The 18,820-nt window shown below is 41.4% G+C and overlaps 2 protein-coding genes across 16 annotated transcripts in view; one reads left to right on the plus strand and one right to left on the minus strand.

The window, feature by feature from the left end:
* Window positions 1–18,820, minus strand: part of LOC134480843 (large ribosomal subunit protein eL21-like) — a 1,068,210-nt gene that overhangs the window by 144,332 nt on the left and 905,058 nt on the right. The gene's annotated exons all lie outside the window — the stretch shown is intronic.
* The window catches only part of Bcas3 (BCAS3, microtubule associated cell migration factor), a 459,409-nt gene that overhangs the window by 41,417 nt on the left and 399,172 nt on the right, over window positions 1–18,820 (plus strand). For all 15 annotated transcript variants that reach the window (XR_010055214.1, XR_010055215.1, XM_039086499.2 and 12 more), the window contains one exon: window positions 3,921–4,002. Coding sequence is in view for 13 of the 15 variants with exons in the window: in XM_039086499.2 (XP_038942427.1) it covers window positions 3,921–4,002 (82 nt within the window). In the remaining 2 variants the exon portion in view is untranslated. The remainder of the gene's footprint in view (window positions 1–3,920; window positions 4,003–18,820) is intronic.

An 18,820-nucleotide genomic window follows, 5' to 3' on the forward strand; every position in this document is an offset into this window, starting at 1 on the left:
TAAAAATTTCGTTTTTGAGATAGGTTCTCACTAAGTTGCCTTGCTGACTTTTGACGTCACCCTCTATAACCTAGCAAGCAGAGGAAACACAGACCTGGGCCTCAGTCTTCTGAGTCAGACTGTAGTAATGCTGATCGGCCAGCTGCAGCTGGTTTCTGTTTCTTGTTTGTTTGGTTTTCTTTTTCTGAGACAAGGTTTAGCTCCACAGCCAAGGCTGGCCTTGGGATTGTAATTTCAAAGGTTTAGAGAGCATTTGAAGTGCTGGGTTATCGGTGTGCAGCTTTATGCCTGATTTCTCTTGTGTTACTGCAGTGGCCAAGAAGCCGGAGTTCTGCTAGGCTCAAACTAGAAATGCATTAGAGGCCTGTCAGTGGTGGGCTATGTAAAATCAATGTTTTCATCCAATGGGAGTCTTATAGCACCAGAGAAAGAAAAGCTGTAATCACATGCATTGACATGAACAACTTCCAACCATAGTAATGTGGAGAGGGTCGACAAGTGCAGACCCCAGCTCTATTGTGCCCAGCCTTAGAAGTTAAGGTTTGTTTATGACTGGGGAGGGAGAGATCTGGCAAGCCTTGAGGTAACTTTTGTTGTTGTTTGTTTATTTTTGTAGAGAGGGAATGTCACTTTTGAGCCCGAGCTGGTGTGAAACTTCTTGTGTAGGCAAGCTTGGCCTCCAAGTTGTTGTAAGATCCTCCTGCCTCTGCCTTTGGTAGCTTTTGCTCCCAGCCTAATCTTTTCTTGAGGTGCATGTCAGTAGCATAGATGCTTTGTGGGCGTTCATTAACCTGGATGTGTGTAACTAATGACACGTACGTTTTAAACAGAAAGCTGTCTGTCAGTAAGGTTTGTGAAAAAAGTCTTTTGGAATCTGTAGTTTTCTCTCTGCCGGGCAGGGCACTGAGTATGTCTTGCAGCCTTGTGAGCACTGTTGTTGGGTGGCACACCAGGATTTCAGAGCAGGCTGAACGTTTCTCAGCTTTCTTCCAGATCATTCTGTGTGTGAATCGCTGTAATTTTCTTTTCCTTATATTGAGTTGTGAGATTCTAAACTTGAATTTCCCTACCCCCTTCCAGTTTGGTATGTAATTTGCATATTTTCACCATGCGAAAGCTATTTTCTATGGTTGGAAAAGATTTTTTTCCCTACAGTGTGAACAAATCATTCTTTGTTCTCCTTATTGTGCCTTCAAACTGGCACGTCCGGTTTATGCCCTAAACGACAAAAGTCTGTCATCAGAAATTAAAATGCCAGCAGGAACAAAGGCGGAGACCAGGAGGAGCTCCGGGAGGGAGCAGTCTTCTCTGTGCCCTCCTCTCTAGCCTAGAGTTCTGGGTCCACTCTCTGGTGGTCCTGTCCTTACTGCTCAGTTTAGAACTCAACTTGCACCTCACTTTTCAGGCTTCACGGTCCTCGTCATTGAGTTTCTTTGCCGTTTTCCAAGATTTTTTTTTCAGGGAAACCCAAAAGTAGTTTTGACTGAGTTAAAATTGTTTTGGTATTTATTTGAAAGCAAAGTTACTCATAAACATGCTGGATGAAAGTGTGAGTGGCAGCTGGGAACCATCCCTCTCTGTGTCCTTTCTGACATGCAGAAAGCTCTGTGTCTGGATAAGCCTTGTGGTGCTGTCTGCGCTCGGTGTTGTCCTCATGTGGGATTTTCATGGATCATTTGGAGGATACTTGTGACTTCGATTCCGCAGTTAGAATTACACTTCTGATTTCAGAGGCTAGAACCAGGTGTCTAGGATGTTCTCAGCTCTCTGTATGTGACACGGTGCCTTCTCCACCCTCTTCCCTTGCTATCCCTAAGGATTCTAGCTCTCCAGCTCAGTGCGTGGCTCCAGAGTGAATGGTTCTTGTTCTCACCTGCTGCTGTACTGGGAAGATGTGTTCAGGTTACAATAAGGAGTTTGCTTCATTTTGAAAGTTGTTTTGTGTAAAGCTTCCTGTGTTCTTTTTCTATGTTTTCTGCTCTAGTGTATTAAATTCAGTGAGGACAAACTTTTAATTATGTCAAGAGAGATTTTAAAACAAGAGTATATTGGAGTACAGGGGCTCAGGGAAATAAGATTATATTTTTTAACATTAGAATTTTGTTAAAATATACATAGAGCCATAAACTCAATGCCAGTTCCAGCACATGGAAATAATAGTATAGAACAGGAGATTTTGTGCTCACATTGTAATATGTTATGTTTATAAATTTTTCACTACTCTGTTATTATACAGCTTTAAGTTTTACCTTACTTTTTAATTAATTTTCTAATTATTAAAATTAATAGAAAGTAGACTTAATTATTTTTTATTGAGTAGTTACTATAATTTCAAGATGTAATTGCTTGCTCTACATTCTCTGCTTTACCCTTTTCTGCTTATTTTCAAGAGGTGGGGACTCAGAACTTAACACATCTTTAATAGAAGTAGACAATACCATTTCTTAGCCCATTCACATAGGTGTGTCTAGAAACCAAAGACGTTTCAGAAAAATGGATGAATATTGCATTGGATGGAAATTTTCACAAAATAATTTTTCCAGTTTTTTCTTAGACAATTTTCCTATCTCTTGATAGCCACAGTGTGTTTTGCTCATGGGTTTCGTTATTTGAAATGAAAGCCATGAAGACTTGTGGAGCCCGGGAGCCTAGGCCTGCTCTGCTGACTTCTTAGAGCCTTTGGGGAGGTGGGGCTGTTGTAGCAGTATCCGTTTGAGGTCTCCTCCTGGGAATATTTACAGGAAAGGAAAACCCTTACAGCTCAACTCTAAAGGTACATAAGAGAGAGGCTGAAGATGTGAGATCTTTCTCTATGTAAAAGTCTCCTCTGAACATAAGTTTACTGTGGAAGTTTGGCCAGCCTTTACAATGGATAGATTCTTAGAATTCTAAGCCACTTGTTGAGGAAAGCCTATTAAAACATCAGCAGTGTGTATCGTCTATGAGCTACCTCTTATGTCTATTAGATTTCCTGAGTCTGTAGGGCCAGTTTTATAATTTGTACAGTTTTTATGGTACTGTATATTTTCCCATCAAAAATTGGGTAGTTACTGCAGTGTGCTGGAGACCATATTAACACCTCCCAAAGTCAGTCTAGAAAGTTGTTATTAGCAAATTCTATTTCAATCTGCTTGTCAGATCAACCAGCAGTTGAAAGGCATTTTTTAAACGCGATGCATACTAACAACATACCTCCTTTGCCTTTTGGTGAAACAGAAACAGAATGCTGTGGTCTTTATGTCCAAGTATTGACTCTGACCTTACCAAGGGAATGGGCAATGTTACAGTGCTTGATCTTTGTTTATATTAAAAGAGGTGACTTCCAAAGCGACTTACAACTTTATTTTTCTCTTATTTACAGAATATTGTAGTCAGGGAGGTCCTGTGTGGGTTTTTTTTTTTTATGTGTGTGTGTGTGTGTGTGTGTGTGTGTATTTGTGTTTGTTCATTTAATAAATAGTCTTGTTTTGTAATTGCAAAAGAATGTAAGAATGTAACGGTTAGATTTGAATGATTTTCTCACACAAAGTAAGAGTTCTGGAGAGATAATTGACTGTATTGGCATCTTGGATATTGTAGAACAGACTCATAGCTCCCTGGCCCTAACATGTAGAGTGAGGTAGGAACTGCAGACTCCTCATGGGTTAACGGAGAGAAATTACAGACTTATAGAACACACTTTTTAAGTTCATACCAAGAATGAATTCTGATGCTTTTCTGAAAAATAATTTAAGATAGTGATGTATTTGATATGAATGACCAGCCTAAAATCCTATAGTTTTGTGTGTGTGTGTGTGTGTGTGTGTGTGTGTGTGTGTGTTTCTGGCTAATCACAACAAAATTTAGATGTTGTTTTTGCCTAATAGCATTGTGACCCACAGTTTAATATACTGAGACGTTTTTTGCTTTCTCTTATGCAGATCAGCGGGGAAGCCCAGGAGCTCTTCTCTGTTCGACATGGTCCAGTCCGAGCAGCTAGAATCTTGCCTGCTCCACAGTTGGGTGAGTGTAACCCTTAAGAAAAGCAAGTCACACGGTTTCTCTTTTGTTGCTTTTGGATTACAGACAGCAAGAGTGATAACCCAGGTCTGCTTTGCTGCAAAGGTCCATTCTGCCTCCCTCCTCCCCCAAGACAAACCCTTAGTGCTCTCAGTTGCAGTGGAAATAGGTAATCTTAACCATTTCAATATGGCTATTCACTTTCTGTTGTGGTTTTGATTTATCTCCATCCGCTTTGATCTCAATTTGGCCTGTGCCTTTGCTAGCTATTTCTCCAAGCTGTCTTCTTTCTTGGCTTTCTGGGCATCCTTCTGGGCCGCCTTTGTTCTGCTGCTGGCACCCTTCCTTCTGTGGGTATTCCCCAGGTCTCCCCTCGCACGCCTTTCCCTTCTCGGTTGGACTTGCTGGCTCAGAGAGCTTGGCTTTCAGCATTGTCACTGCTCTGGGCCGAGACTCCGCTGTGGCAGAAGGGTGTTGTGGGCTTTTTACCTTGAAACTCTTGCTTTTAGGGCAACTGCTTCTTTAACATTTTATATTAGTATATAGTCATTATAGAAAAGAATGAAACTTTTTCACATCTTTGTGCATACAGTGTTCTTTAAACCTATTCCCCCTTCATGTTTCCTGCAAGTACTACTGAATATTACATGTGCTATATTTATGTAGAAAGGTCCAAATGTATGTTCATATTTAATTTTCTGAGTCTTTCATAGTATAAGATCAGAAGAAAGTACTTTTTTTCTGTTTCTCCATGTTCATTAAAATACATTTCACATGTGTAGCAAATAATTAATCACATGGGGCACTTTAAAGTTTCTCTAAAATAAACATCTAAAATATCTTAATTCTGTTATCATCTGAACGATTACCCAGAAATTTAGTTTCTCATTAAGACGTCATGTAGTTGTTAATTCTCTAAATTGGTGAGAGTGATGCTTACTAAAACTTAAAGCTTGATTGTACATAAGTAATTTTAGGGATAATGTAATTAGGTTTTCTTTAATTAATCGGGAAGGACAGCCCCTTGCAGTTCAGCTGTGTGCCCCTCACAGCCTTTATCTGTACAGCCCCCACCCCATCTTCCTTCCCCTCTCCCTCTGTCCCTCTCTCTCCCTAACTCGCACTCATCCCTGCTTGCCCTGGACTTTCTTGTTATTTTTTTCTCGTGTTGCATTTATATTTTTGTGCAGTGTTTTGACACAGAAGGTTCTAACAGACCTTGCTTCTCTGTTTTGAAGTACTTAGGGTTGTCCACAAGGACTGTAAGAATAGGAGTATTCTTTCCCTCGTGTGTAATTAGCAGAAGCAGATTTCTGCCTTTTTCATTTTAGTTATAAAGTTCTTTTGTTTATTAAGTTACTAGTCAACATTTCTCGACTTTTACTTGTCTTAAAATAGCTTTAAATTGCTTTGTTAGTCAATAAATTGTTTCTTTCACTAATAGACTCTTTAGATTTAAAGTACAACTTTACAGGATAAATGTTCTGACAAAAATTCTTTATATGTCATGTTAATGTCTTTGGTTAAGTTTTAATATTTGTTTTTATTAAATGTAGTACATGGGACAGAACTCATAAAATTTGTATTAAAAAGTAACAGTCCTCCCTGGGGTTGTGCCGTCATGCTCCACTCCTACATTTTGAGGTGGTTCTTCCGTAGCTTCCTGAAAACACGAGTTAGGGAGAGCTCGCACCCATCAAGTGAAATGTCTTTATTCTCCATGAACGAATGCTTGGCAGTAAGTGCTTGGCTATCATCGCGTAACTTCAGAGTTTTGTAGGCATTGATTTTGAGTTATATGGAAGAGTCTGAAGCCATTTTGACATCTTTTTCCTTTTATGTATCCTGTGTACTATGTCAGGAATGTGGACCTTGTTCCCTGTGTCCGTGCGCTTTGTAGTGTTAGAGACACCTTCAGTGTAGTGATGTGGAGCCTGTAGCTATGGGAACCGCCTTCAAATGTTGCACATGTTTTTGCCACCTAAGTTTTATTTGTTCTATAATTTGAAATTGTATGTATGTAGTAGGGATTAAATTCAGGGTCTCAAGCATTTTAGGCAAGCACTGGTCTGCTGAGCTATATGCCCAGTTCTCCCATCCCATTTGTATTTTGAGACAGAGGCTCACCAAATTGCCCATGCTGGACTTGTAGTCCCACCAAGGTTTGTTTGCTCTCTGTTTCTGTAATTGATATTCTTAATTTTATTTTCTTATCTTCCAGGGCTAAGGACTGAAACTCAGGGCTTCGTGCTTTTTAGGCAAGCACTTTCCCACTAAATTAAATCCCTGACCCCTTTTCTGCTGTCATGGACTTTTAAAATCCAGTCAGCTAGTCTGCATCCTTTTGGTTTTTGTTACAAGTTCTAACTTTGTAGCTCTGGCTGCCCTACAACTTGATGTATAGACCAGACTGTCCTCTAACTCAGAGATTTGGCTGCCTCCTGAATGATAGCATGAAAGGTGTGTTCAGCCGTGCCCAGTTAGTGTGTGTGTGTGTGTGTGTGTGTGTGTGTGTGTGTGAGAGAGAGAGAGAGTGTGAGTGTGTGTGTGTGTGTTTAATGTGTGAGTATGTGTGCCCTAGCATGTGTGGAAAAGTCTGTACTTTCTGTGTTTTGGGATTGAATTCAGGATGCTGATCAGAGTTTCATCTGTGTAGCCCAGGCTGCCTCTTCTTGGCTCAACCTCACATGTGCTGAAATTACATGTATAGTCATTATACCTGGTGACTTTCCTCCTTTTAGGACACTCATGTTCCACCAACCCTCCCGCTCTCTGTGAGGTGTGTGTTCTCACTGTGCTTGCTGCTCTTCAGTGCTCACTTGTGGACTTTTGATTTTTTTTAAAAACAGCATATCGTGTGTATATGTGTGCTCGTATGTGATGTATGTGCCATAGCATGGATGTGGAGGTAGAAGTTGGTTCTCTTTTTCCACAGGTTCCAGGTTCTCTGGTTGTTTTGTGTGGCAAATGCTTTGCTGATTGAGTCATTTCGCCAGCCGGCTATACTGAGTGCCTCGTTAGAGTGCTTGTTATGAAGTCTTAATGAATATTTGTTGAATATTTTTATATGGTATACTCTTGGAAGTTAAGGGCTAATTTCTTTGGAAAAATCTGCCCTCTGGTTAAAAACAAAAAACTGAACAAGTTGAATGTGGCTTTGTCTCGGAGGAGATCAGCGCTGGTGGTATAAGGGTATAACAGTTAACAGCTCTGTGGTGCTGTAGGGTGTGATGGATATGATCAGCACTGTTGTGGTGTAATGGTAGAGTAGGTGGGCACCTCTTTGTGCTGCTACAGCTTGTTTTTCTGCTTCTTGGACACTATCTTTGAATGACTTATTGCTCATGTGTCTGTGGTAAGCATGTGTGTATCTATACATGCCAGGAATGTTGTCAGGTTTTCCGGAGTGTGAGCTCTGACCAGTGCGGGTGCTCGGAGCCATCCTTGGAAGGAGCAGCAAGCGCTTTTAGCCATGAGCATTTCACCTGTCTCCAGTGATCTGCTTTGTTCTCTCTTTTCTTCTCTCTCTCTCTCTCTCTCTCTCTCTCTCTCTCTCTCTCTCTCTCTCTCTCTCTCTCTCTCTCTCTCTCTCTGTTGTTTCAAGACAGGATTTCTCTGTGTAACCCTGGCTGTCCTGGAACTTACTCTGTAGACCAGGTTGGCCTTGAACTCAGAGATCCACCTGCCCCTACCTCTGGAGTGCTGGGGTTAAAGAGGTGCATCACTACTGCCTAGCTATCAGTACATTATTTATTTATTTAAAAATTTATTATATATAAGTACACTGTAGCTGTCTTCAGACACACCAGAACAGAGCATCAGATCCCATTACAGATGGTTGTGAGCTACAGTGTAGTTGCTGGGAATTAAACTCAGGACTTCTGTAAGATCTGTCAGTGCTCTTAACCACTGAGACATCTCTCCAGCCCACATTTTTTTTTTGGGGTGGGGGGGCTGGGGACCGAAAGCCCACATTTTTTAAACTAATAGTTTTTAATAATTTGTTTTATGTGCATTGCTGTTTTGCCTTTATGTATGTCTATATGAAAGGGTTGAATCCCTTGGTACTGGAGTTAGAAACAGTTTTGAGCTGACTTGTTGGTACTGGGATTAAACCTGGGTCCTCTGGACAAGCAGCCAGTGAGTGCTCTTACCTGAGCCATTTATCCAGCCCCGCAGTACATTCTTAATGAATCTAAATCTTTGGAAGTTTTTCAGTTTAAAAGTCACAAAGAGCAAGACTGTGGTGTAGTTCTGTTGGTGGTGAGCTTGTCCAGCATGTGTGGGGCCCTGGGTCCTGCAAAACCAGGTATGGTTTACACACTTGTAATCCCAGCATTCAGGAAGTGTAGATCTTCAGTTACATAGAAAGAAAGTTGTATGCCATCATCTGTCAAAGAAATGTAAAAAGCAACAACCAATCAGTTGACATTTTTATATCAATAAAAATTCGAAGTAGGTGAGAAATAAGGGGGAAACTGCTAAAACACAGTCTTTGAAAAGTGTTTTAGTGAGGCTGGGCGGTCGTGTGCTCACCTTTAATCTCAGCACTGGGAATGCTTGGTCTACAGAGTGAGTCCCAGGACAGCTAGGGCTACACAGAGACACCTAAAAAGCAAACAAACCAAAAAAACTTCAATGATTTAAGGTCTTATATGCTAATTTAAAATTATTAAAAAGGTCCTTTAAGGTTCACATAAAGGTAAATAATAATAAGAAGCCTGATGCTGATCTGTTGTGAAAATTTGTCTTGGAACGTGATTTCAAGTAAGTCAAGGTTTTGTATTAATCTAGGTAGTGAGTTTAGTTCTGGAAACTCACTTGTATAATCAATCAATTGAGTCGTGAATATTTTATGTCTATGAGTACACTATAGCTGTCTTCAGACACAGCAGTCAGTGCTCTTAACCACTGAGCCATCGCTCTAGCCCCGAAGGCATTATTTCTTTTTTTTTTAAAAAAAGATTTATTTATTTTATTTATTCGAGCACACTGTAGGTGTCTTCACACACACCAGAAGAGGGCATCAGATCCCATTACAGATGGTTGTGAGCCACCATGTGGTTGCTGGGATTTCAACTCAGGACCTCTGGAAGAGCAGTCAGTGCTCTTAACCACTGAGCCATTTCTCCGGTCCCAAAGGCATTATTTCTAATAGTGACTTTCCTTGCTGCTTAGTAAAATATCAGAAAGGAGAAATTTCAAGAAAAGAAGGTTATAAATCACAGAAATGAAGGGGGAGCTTGCAGGAGACAGCACTGCACTGGCAAGAGGCAGAGCACTGGGCAGTGCTCAGCTAGCTTTCCCTTTCTGTGCTGGCTGGGACCCCAGCAGACAGGACATTGCCAACTGCACTCAGTAGGTCTTCCTCCCTCTGTTAACCTACTCGCCATGTTCCTTGTTGGATGTACTTCAAGCTAACCTAGGCAGCCCTTCACTAGCATACGCACAGGACCATTTGCTGGGTGATTCTAGATCCTGTCAGGGACAATTGATATTAACCATTATGGAGGTTCTGTAGTGGCTGTTTGCTGAATATGAGACAGCCTTAGACTACTTGAGACCTTATCTCAGAAAACAAACATCCGAGGGCTGGAGAGATGGCCTAGTGTTTGACAGCATTTGCTGACCTTGCAGAGGACCTTAGTTCCCAGGATCCCTTTTGGTAGCTAGCTTACTATTACTGTTGGAAGGAAAGAAGGAAGGGAGGAAGGGAGGAAGGGAGGAAGGAAAGTGAGAAAGTGATGGTGCTGGAGCGATGGCTCAGGGGTTGAGATATTGAGCTGTTCTTGCAGGGTTCCAGTATTTAGGAGTAAATCACAAATGCCAATAGTTCAAGCTCTAGGGGTCCAGTGCCCTCTTCTGGGCTCTGCAAGAACTCTATAGACAACACGCGCGCGCACACACACACACACACACACACACACACGCACACGCATGCACAAAACAAAAATCAAAACTGTTCACAGCAGCATAGTGAGTTATTTCTGGGGAAGAGAACAGGAGGAGATAGGTGTTCAGAGTCTGAGCAGAGCATGTGTAAATTACTGTCACATCAGACTAACAACTAAAGGTTATGAAAATTCAACTCCTGGCATTGAAGGTTCATGTAATTCTATGTTTCAGGGAAAATTATACTCTTTCCTTTTCCTTTCTCCTTTCTTGCCTCTCTCATTCCCCAGATACTGAGCACGTGTACCTAACAGCTTAGCATATGGATGGCTGGATTTCCCCCTTATATATTTATGCATATGTAAAACTCATTTATGTGTTTAGCCCCATTGTTTCTAAAAATTGTTACATTTCGGGGGCTGGGGATTTAGCTCAGTGGTAGAGCGCTTACCTAGGAAGCACAAGGCCCTGGGTTCGGTCTCCAGCTCCGAAAAAAAAAAGAACCAAAAAAAAAAAATTGTTACATTTCATCTTTTATACAACTCATTGTTTTTAACTTTTTTCTTACTGTAGTTTTCTGATTTCACAAACTCCCATATACAGCTGTATTAGTTACAAGTTAAATCTGGTTTTTGTCATGTTCAAAGGAGAATCATTTGATTTGTTCAGCTGTATGAAGTCAGAATTTATGACTAGATTCTCAAAAATGTTGGTGTGATATTTTTGATGTAACCTTTTGATGGCTGTGGTTAAACAAATGTGGTTAAACACATGACTGCATGCAAACACACACACACACTCTCTCTCTGTCTCTCTCTCTCTCTGTCTCTGTCTCTCTCTCTCTCTCCCCCTCCCCCTCCCCCTCTTCCTCTCCCTCTCCCTCTCCCTCTAAACGTAGGCTAACTGACATTTTCTCCCAGTTATCAGCAGTGTATTACAAAGAAGAGGAACAGGCTTATTGACATTTTAAATGGCTGAACTCTGAGATTTGGGGCTTCCCTGACGTTTTCTGCTCTAATTTCTTCTTTGCGTCTACTGGTGATGTGTGTGTGTTTCTAACACCTCATCTTTAGCATGGAAGCCACGCTGGTTGGGGTCATTTAGGACGATCTGTTTTTCAAGCTTATGCTTTAGAAGGCTCTGTTCGTCCTGATCCTGTTCAGAGGACAGCATTTCTGGTTTTGGGTGGCGTGGTATGTGCTTTGATATAAGGTAAAACCTGTGTAAACACTGTGTAGACGCCCTTTCCAAGGAGGGATTTAGATGAGGATTCTAACTCAGTGACCTGTGTGAATGCTAGTGCCCAGTGCTGCTTTGTTGGTAACGTTGAAGGCTGCATGTGCCTGTTCCCCACAGGCCTCAGTTTACCTCAGTGTCAATATCCTCATTAGTTTGTTTTTAGTGCCAGGAAATATAAATATATATATATGAATATATATATATATATATTATCTAATCTAGATGTTTCTAGGCTCTAAATACTATATACTTGTTAGTGTGATTTTACTTTGAGGCCAGATCTTTAATCTTAGCACTAGGTAGACTGACCCTAGTGGACCTCTGAATTGGAGTCCAACCTGGTCTACATAGCAAGTTACAGGCCAACTGGGCCTCCATGTATAGAGAACTCTGTCTTTTTAAAAAAGTAGCGGGGTTGGGGATTTAGCTCAGTGGTAGAGTGCTTGCCTAGCAAGTGCAAGGCCCTGGGTTCGGTCCCCAGCTCCGATAAAAAGAAAAGGAAAAAAAAGTAGCTTAGTCTGTATTTATTGTTCACTATGAAGATGTAAAATACCTTCAGTGTCTCTGTTCTAGGGAGATGTGGATATAACAGACACGGGGAGAAATACACGGAGAAGCCATTGTCTTTCATTACTGCATTTAAATGTCACAAATACATCAGTGAATTTTGTTTGTTTTTAATAAGTGTTTAGAATAAATGTTTGACTGCTCTTTTTGTGGCTTGAAATGAACTCACAGTATACATTGGCTGTCTCAGTCCAGGTTTAGGAAAACAGGTGTAATGAGTGACTGCTAATTACCGAGGATTTGATGATAGCGACCCAAATAGACAGATGACTGTCACAGGTTAAATGCTCTCACTGAGACTGGGCCTTGGTTCATGGACTTTTCATTGTCCCTAAAATCTGTATTTGGTCATTGTGACATATTCCTAGGCATGAAACATAAAACTCAACATTTGCTAAGTAATAGCTTGTTTAAAATAAATAAAATTTACCTTTATTGAAATAAAACTTACTTACCTCAAAGTTAATGAATTCGAGGAACATTGTTTGATGAGCAGACAAGTAGACAGCTATGTCACTGGGGCCACATTCAACTCGCAGGCCTGTCATGACTGCAGAAAGCCCCACTGTCAGCCCAGAGTGCCCTGGGACAGTTACAGCACACAGCAGAATAAAACACATGTGGGAAGGATGTGGAAAAATTGGAACCTTCAATCATGGTCCTTGGGAATGTATCATTAGTGGAGTTATGTTGAAAACTAGTTTGAAGTTGCTTAAAGTGTTTTATATATAGAGTTACCGCACGAACCCATGAATTCTGTCCCTAGGTATACAACCAAGAAATGAAATATAATGTCCATATAAGAATGCAAATATATGCCGATTCAAGAATGTATACATGAGTTTCAGAGCAGCATTATATGAATGTGGAGATTATCTAAATATTTATCAGTTGGTAGACTGGTATAACCACACAGTCTGTTATTTGGCCATTATTTGGTCATTGAGTGGGTCTCTGCTTGTTTTCGTTTGGTAGTGCTGTGCGCTGGCTTCAGGACTCTAGTTCTGATATGAGTTCCAGTGGTTGAGTCATTTCTCTTCCTTTCCTCTCTTCTCTTCCTCCTATGCTGTCTCCTTTTCTTTCCCTTTGCTCTTTGACCCTCTAGCCTCAGCTGTTCAAGTTGTAAGATTGCAGGCTTCCATTCTCACGCTCATCTAAATTTTGTATCATGCTTTTGAGAGTCATTTGTGTTGTGCCATTTAAGAACTGTTTTAACATGTATGTCCTTGGAGCGCTTGCACATTGGCCTGCTGGTGTGCACGCTGAGTGTATGCATTTTGGCCAGAGAAAATCCTTTGAGATAGGGCTTCTCACTGAAGCAGGAGCTGTATGTTCTTTTAGGCTGACTGGTTAGTGAGTTTCTAGGTTGTCTTGGCTGTTGTCCCCACCCTGGGTCTCATGGGTCTTTATTTAGAAGTGGGACTGCTGGGACATATAAGTATATGCTTGGTTTTATTAGATATTGGCAAACTATATTACAAATCTTGTTAATTTGCCAGTATTGTTTCTTTCTGCAATAATGTTAGCTCTTTCGGGCCTTGTGAGTCTAGGTAAGTGCTAAACCTTTGAACTTTATGTGCCGTTGCCCAGTTCAGAATTGAGCTGGGTCTGTACTCTAGCAAGTCTTGAACTTGTGATTTTCCTGTCCCAGCCACGAGAGCATTTGGGATTAGGAAGATACATATGCAGATCCCCATTGTTGGGGCCCCTTTCTCACATGGGTGGGGTACATTTTCAGTAAACACACTTAAGTCAATGCAAAATCCTAAATAAAATCGAAGTACTTGACTAATTTTTCTTTTCTTTTTTTTTTTCTTTTAACTGTTTACAAGTTCTTAGTCTTGCCTTTCTCTGAATGTCATGTGACAGACTCATTCCGTATTCATGCTTTCTCCTCGGCTTCTTTCATCGAATGAAATGTAGTTAACTGCTTCTTATTTGGCAGCTCATTCCTTTCCTCTCAGTTCTGAATAATATTTCATCACAACCAAGGGTGGTTTATCCATTCACTTACAGGAGGGCATGCTGGTTTCATCCACGTTTAGCTCAGTATGTCTGTTAGAAGTAAGTAAGACCACTGTAGGCATTCATAACTTCTACCTAAGTATTAGGAAGCTGAGGTCATTGTATGGTAGTGCGTATTCAGTTTTGAAGGGACTGTCACACTGCCTTCCATAGTGGCGACACCATCTTTTTAGTTGTACAGTAATGAATGTTGTTGCTGCATGTCCGCCTACCTGCTGCTGTCAGTGTTGGCCTCTGCAGGAGCTGGGCTGAGCGCTTACAGCTGTAATAGGCAGTTTCACAACGGCATGAAGCCTTGCTATGTAGCCTTGAGAGGACCTATAGTCCCCTCTCCCTCTGTCTCCTCAGTGCTGGGTCAAATGTGTGGACTTTCCAGGTCTTTTGCCCATTTTAAAATAGTTTTTTTTTTTTTTTTTTTGGTTGGTGATTCTCGGGGCTTAGCCTTATGGTAAAAAGTGTGGTTAGTATGTGCAAGACTGTGTATGTAGTCTCCAGCAAATTTACTTCCAAAACCCAGATAAAACCAAAAACAAACAAAACACCAAACCAGCCAACTAAACAATAATTCCCAGGCTCCAGTTCCTTTGTGTTTTGACCTCTGGTCCTATGTCTGCTGTGTTTTCTGCACGTATTTTCTCGTAGTATGGTGCTTTTAATAGTGTACTGTACACAGCATGTTAAATCATATTTCCCCTTTACCTACATGTGACTTTGGTCATGTTTTGTGACTGATGCTCTGTCCACTTCATAGTCTGCCTATGCCCGTTTCTTTCGTCAGGGCTTCTGGCTGCCTTCGCTCTGGCACATCTGTGCTCGCCGTGTGCTCAGCTCTGTGGTAATACATCCACCTGCTGTTGTTGTCCCCCAACTGCTGGCCACGTTTCTTACTTGCTAACTTTAACTGTCCTTTGTAGCCTGCAAGTGCAAAGCTTTGTGTGTCATAGCTTCAAGCTTGTTTTGAGGAGGGAACAAGAGCTCTTTCTATCATGGCCCTTGTAAGCCACCATGCCTGGCTTCAGTCTAAATTTTGACACGTGTCTTAGTTAGGGTTCCTATTGCTGTGAAGAGACACCATGACCAAGGCACCTCTTAGAAGGACAACATTTAATTGGGGTTGGCTTACAGGTTCAGAGGTTCAGTTCATCATCAGGAAGGTGGGAGCATCCAGGCAGGCATGGTGCAGGAGGAGCTGAGAGTTAGACATCTTGTTCTGAAGTCAAACAGGAGAAGACTACTGTCTTCCAGACAGCTAGGAGGAGGGTCTCAAAGCCCACCCCCACAGCGACACACTTCCAAGGCCGCACCTATATTGCCACTCCCTAGATTAGGCCTGGTCAAACCACCACAGCAGCTGTGCCCTTTGTATTCCATATCTCCGAGAGGACAGAATTCACAACAGCCAGGAGCTTTTCCCACCCACCTCATCTCCAGTGCTTGCTTTCTTTTGTTTTCTGAGTTCTTTCATATCAGAGGGAACTGTTCTCCCTATATTAGGGGCGGCTTTAAACCCTAGACATTGTTCCTTTGTATCATCCAGTATTTTTCCATTGAATGGTATAATACCATTACTTTTAGGGATGGGCTTGAACATGTTCTTTAGGAGTGACTATAGCTGTTGTGACATGGGAGTGCTACACAGAGAAGTAGATCAATAATGTAATGTGTGTAGTAGGAGGTACAGGTGCCATGAAGAAATAAATTGGGGTTTAAAGATTGAATGTGGTGAAAGATGGGGGACAGGAAGGCCTTTCTTATTCAGGGATGTTTTGGTCAAGATGTTTAGGCCATGAGTGAGAGCACTGAGCAGAGATTAGAAAGGGCTGTGCTGTGAAGCAGGAGAGCCTGGGAAAGCCCAGTGTGGCCCAGAGTGGGTCGTGGACATAGGCATCAAAGGATCATGGCGCTGGTCAGAGCAGGAACAGGGCTGGCATCACACAGTCCCTCCCCCGACCCTTGGCATGTGTCCCCTTTCAACAGTCATGGTGAACCTCTGTGATAAATTGGTGGTCACCCCCTTGTACAAGAGCAGTAAGGAATTGAGTGATTAGCCTTTGTCCATGACTTGGCTCATAGTTCCATAGTTGTTTTCCTTGGTAGTCAGAGGTCAGAATTGGGCTGCTTTCGGGGTCAGATGTGCTGTTTAGTTGTGCACCCATGTGAGAAACTGTGTAACCGTCTCTCATTATCAGCTAAGTCCTCCACATAGCAGTGGAAAGATTTGGTGGCTTTGAACTTAAAAAGTCTAGTCTGTGAAGGAAGGCTTGGTTGTCAGTGTGAAATACAGGGCACCTCGATTGGTTAAAGGACACGTCACATGCTAAGTGCTCAAACATATGCTGTCTTGGGCCAGAGTGATGCTTAGGGACTGAGGGGAACATGAACAGCCTCACATGAGACCCTCATTTCAGCCCTTAGACTTAGAAGGAGTCTGTGTGTGCTTTAGTACAGTGAGTTCACTGGGAGGCCAAGATTTATGTATGTATTTTGAATATTGAGGGCAAATGCCAAGGTGGTTTTTGTGATCATATTTAGGTTGGATAGTTTTAAGTCGCTCTTGTTCCTTGTCCAGATCTCTGAAGCCACAGGGTCCTTCATGTTTCATCCCTCTCTTCTCTGTTATAAAAAAGTTGCTCCCTCAACACCTTCCTGTTTAGATAAGAAAAAAACATAAGAAGACTGTCCTGTTTATGCTGGAGATTATTTATGGAAAATCTGGTAAGAAAATAGAAATTGTACCATGTAAAAGCCTGAGAGCCTCCAAACTGACACAAAAATTTTTGGCAGTAGAGTCATCTGAAGTTGCACATTTTGTCTGTATCTGAAGTGCTCCCATTGAGGGAATCTGTAAGTAAAGAACCTCAGGGACCTCTTGGTGATGTCTGTTACAAAGAAAATGATTTCAGCTAAAAAATAAAAGTACCTTTAGTGTGCGGGAGGTGAGGGCAAGAGGATTCGTGTCCACATCACTGTCTGCTAGCTATGGAGTGAGGTTGAAGACAGCCTGGGCAATATGAGACCTGGCCTTTAAGAGAGGAGGCAGGAGGTTTTAAGGATGGTTTAGCTGAATGGTTTAAATGAATTTAGTTGTTCAAAGAAATCCTTCTGGAAAAGATTTTCACAGTAAAAATTTATTAGCGAGGACATACTGTTGTGTAAAGTCTTTATATGCAGGACATCATCTTCGACATCAAAAGGGAGAGGCGTAATATTTCATCACCAGTTGGGGTTTTATTTGCCTCTGGATCTGCTTTTGGACTAAGGTAGAAGCTGTTTCTAGTTGATGTCTTGAAATCTCAAGGCTGATTTATGAGCTTAAGCTCTTTGGTTTAAATGAGTTTACAGTGGTGTTTGTGATGGGGGATATTAGTTAACGTTTTCTGACAAGCAAACTGTTTTGAATTTTGTTGAGTGGTGGAGGAGTTGGTGACTTGGTGTGCAGGCCCATTTTCATTACTTTAATTGTGTGATTTATTAGGATTTTAAGCTTTTTATAAATGTTTTAGTGTTATAGAACAGAATTAAAAGGATTTAGAATAAAAGGAGTTTAACAAAAGGACTTTGCAACAGGATTGCCGTAGTTCTTGTATTTGATGGATTTAGTGAGCCGCATTTCATTTCAATCATCGTGCATTCTGTCAAGTGCTGTGGGGCAGGTGTGTGCCACGTCATTCTCTCTATTGTACACACACACACACACACACACACACACACACACACACACAGTTCTGTATAAGAAGTTAATCCGCTCCAATTTGGAGGATTACATTCCCGGAGGGCGATGACTCCATTAGGCCTCAGGAAGAGTGCAGGCTGCTATTTATACCCATACAACAACAACAACGACGACAACAACGACAACAACAACAACAACAACAACAACGACAACGACAACAACAACAGCAACAACAACAGCAACAACAACAACGACAACGACAACAACAACGACAACAACAACGACAACAACAACGACAACTACAACAACAACAGCAACAACAACGACGACCATGACAATGACAACCATGACAATGACAACAAACGCCAAGTGAACACCACACTGTTTATGAGTGTGTACTTTAAGAATTGTATTTATTCAGGCCATCCAGAAAATAATTAAATGAAGATTAAAATTTACTAACATTTTCAAACTCTGAAATGACAGTTCTTTTTTCTTTCTCCAGTTTGTACAGGGTTTTGCCTCAGATGTATTTAGACATTTCGGGGATCCTTGTCTCTTGTGGTCAGTTACTTCAGCTCCCATTGACTTTGGTAGCAGGCACCTGGTGGGCACTGTGCCCGAGGTAGGATTCTCTTCTGAGTCCTACAGATTTGGCTTCTGACTGTCCAGGAAGAGCATCTTAGGGAGCGTTGTGGTTAAACTTGCCCCGCTGTGGCCAGTGGGAAGCAGGGGAGCTCTTCAGTTGCATCTTGAGAGGAGGAATCAGCAGCCAGCCATGCGTGCCGCACTTTTCAACTTGATGTTTCCTCCTTTGAAATGACAGACTGGTCTGTACAGAACTAGTGCAAACCGGAAAGACCGGGAAGTAGACCGGGTATTGAAGGAGTGAAGGATTGGCTTTGTGTAGATGGACTTCAATTGTAATTAATTTTGCATAGAAATAGTGTAGGCTTTGGATCAGTTAAATTTTAACTCATGCATGGATTTAAAAGTCAGATTATTAATTGTTAAATCCGATTTGTAGCAGAAGCAGAAATAATCCATTGTAAAATATGCTTGAGCAGACATGTTATTTTATTTAAAAATTTTTATGTAATAACAAAAAACATGTAATTCTAGAGTACTGTGTAATGTTTTGATCTTGGACAAATATCCTTTTCGTTTGTTCCTTCCTTGCCTTGGACACAGAGTCAGACCTTTCATTGCTGGCCTTCCCTGTGCTGAGGCGGGCGGAGAGGTGCTCAGTACACCTGGGTTTTGCTTTTTCTTTTTGGCTCCTCTTCCAGGTTGAATCTTTGAAATCAGACTTTGAAGATTTCTTGTGCATAGTTTATAGTATTCTGGAAAGTTTTCTTCAGTTTATCTCTGGTGCATTTTTCAAGTTTGAAAATAACATCTACGTTTGGAATTTCTCAGAAATTT

Source organism: Rattus norvegicus, chromosome 10 (assembly GCF_036323735.1).
Source record: "Rattus norvegicus strain BN/NHsdMcwi chromosome 10, GRCr8, whole genome shotgun sequence".
Classification (NCBI taxonomy): domain Eukaryota; kingdom Metazoa; phylum Chordata; class Mammalia; order Rodentia; family Muridae; genus Rattus; species Rattus norvegicus.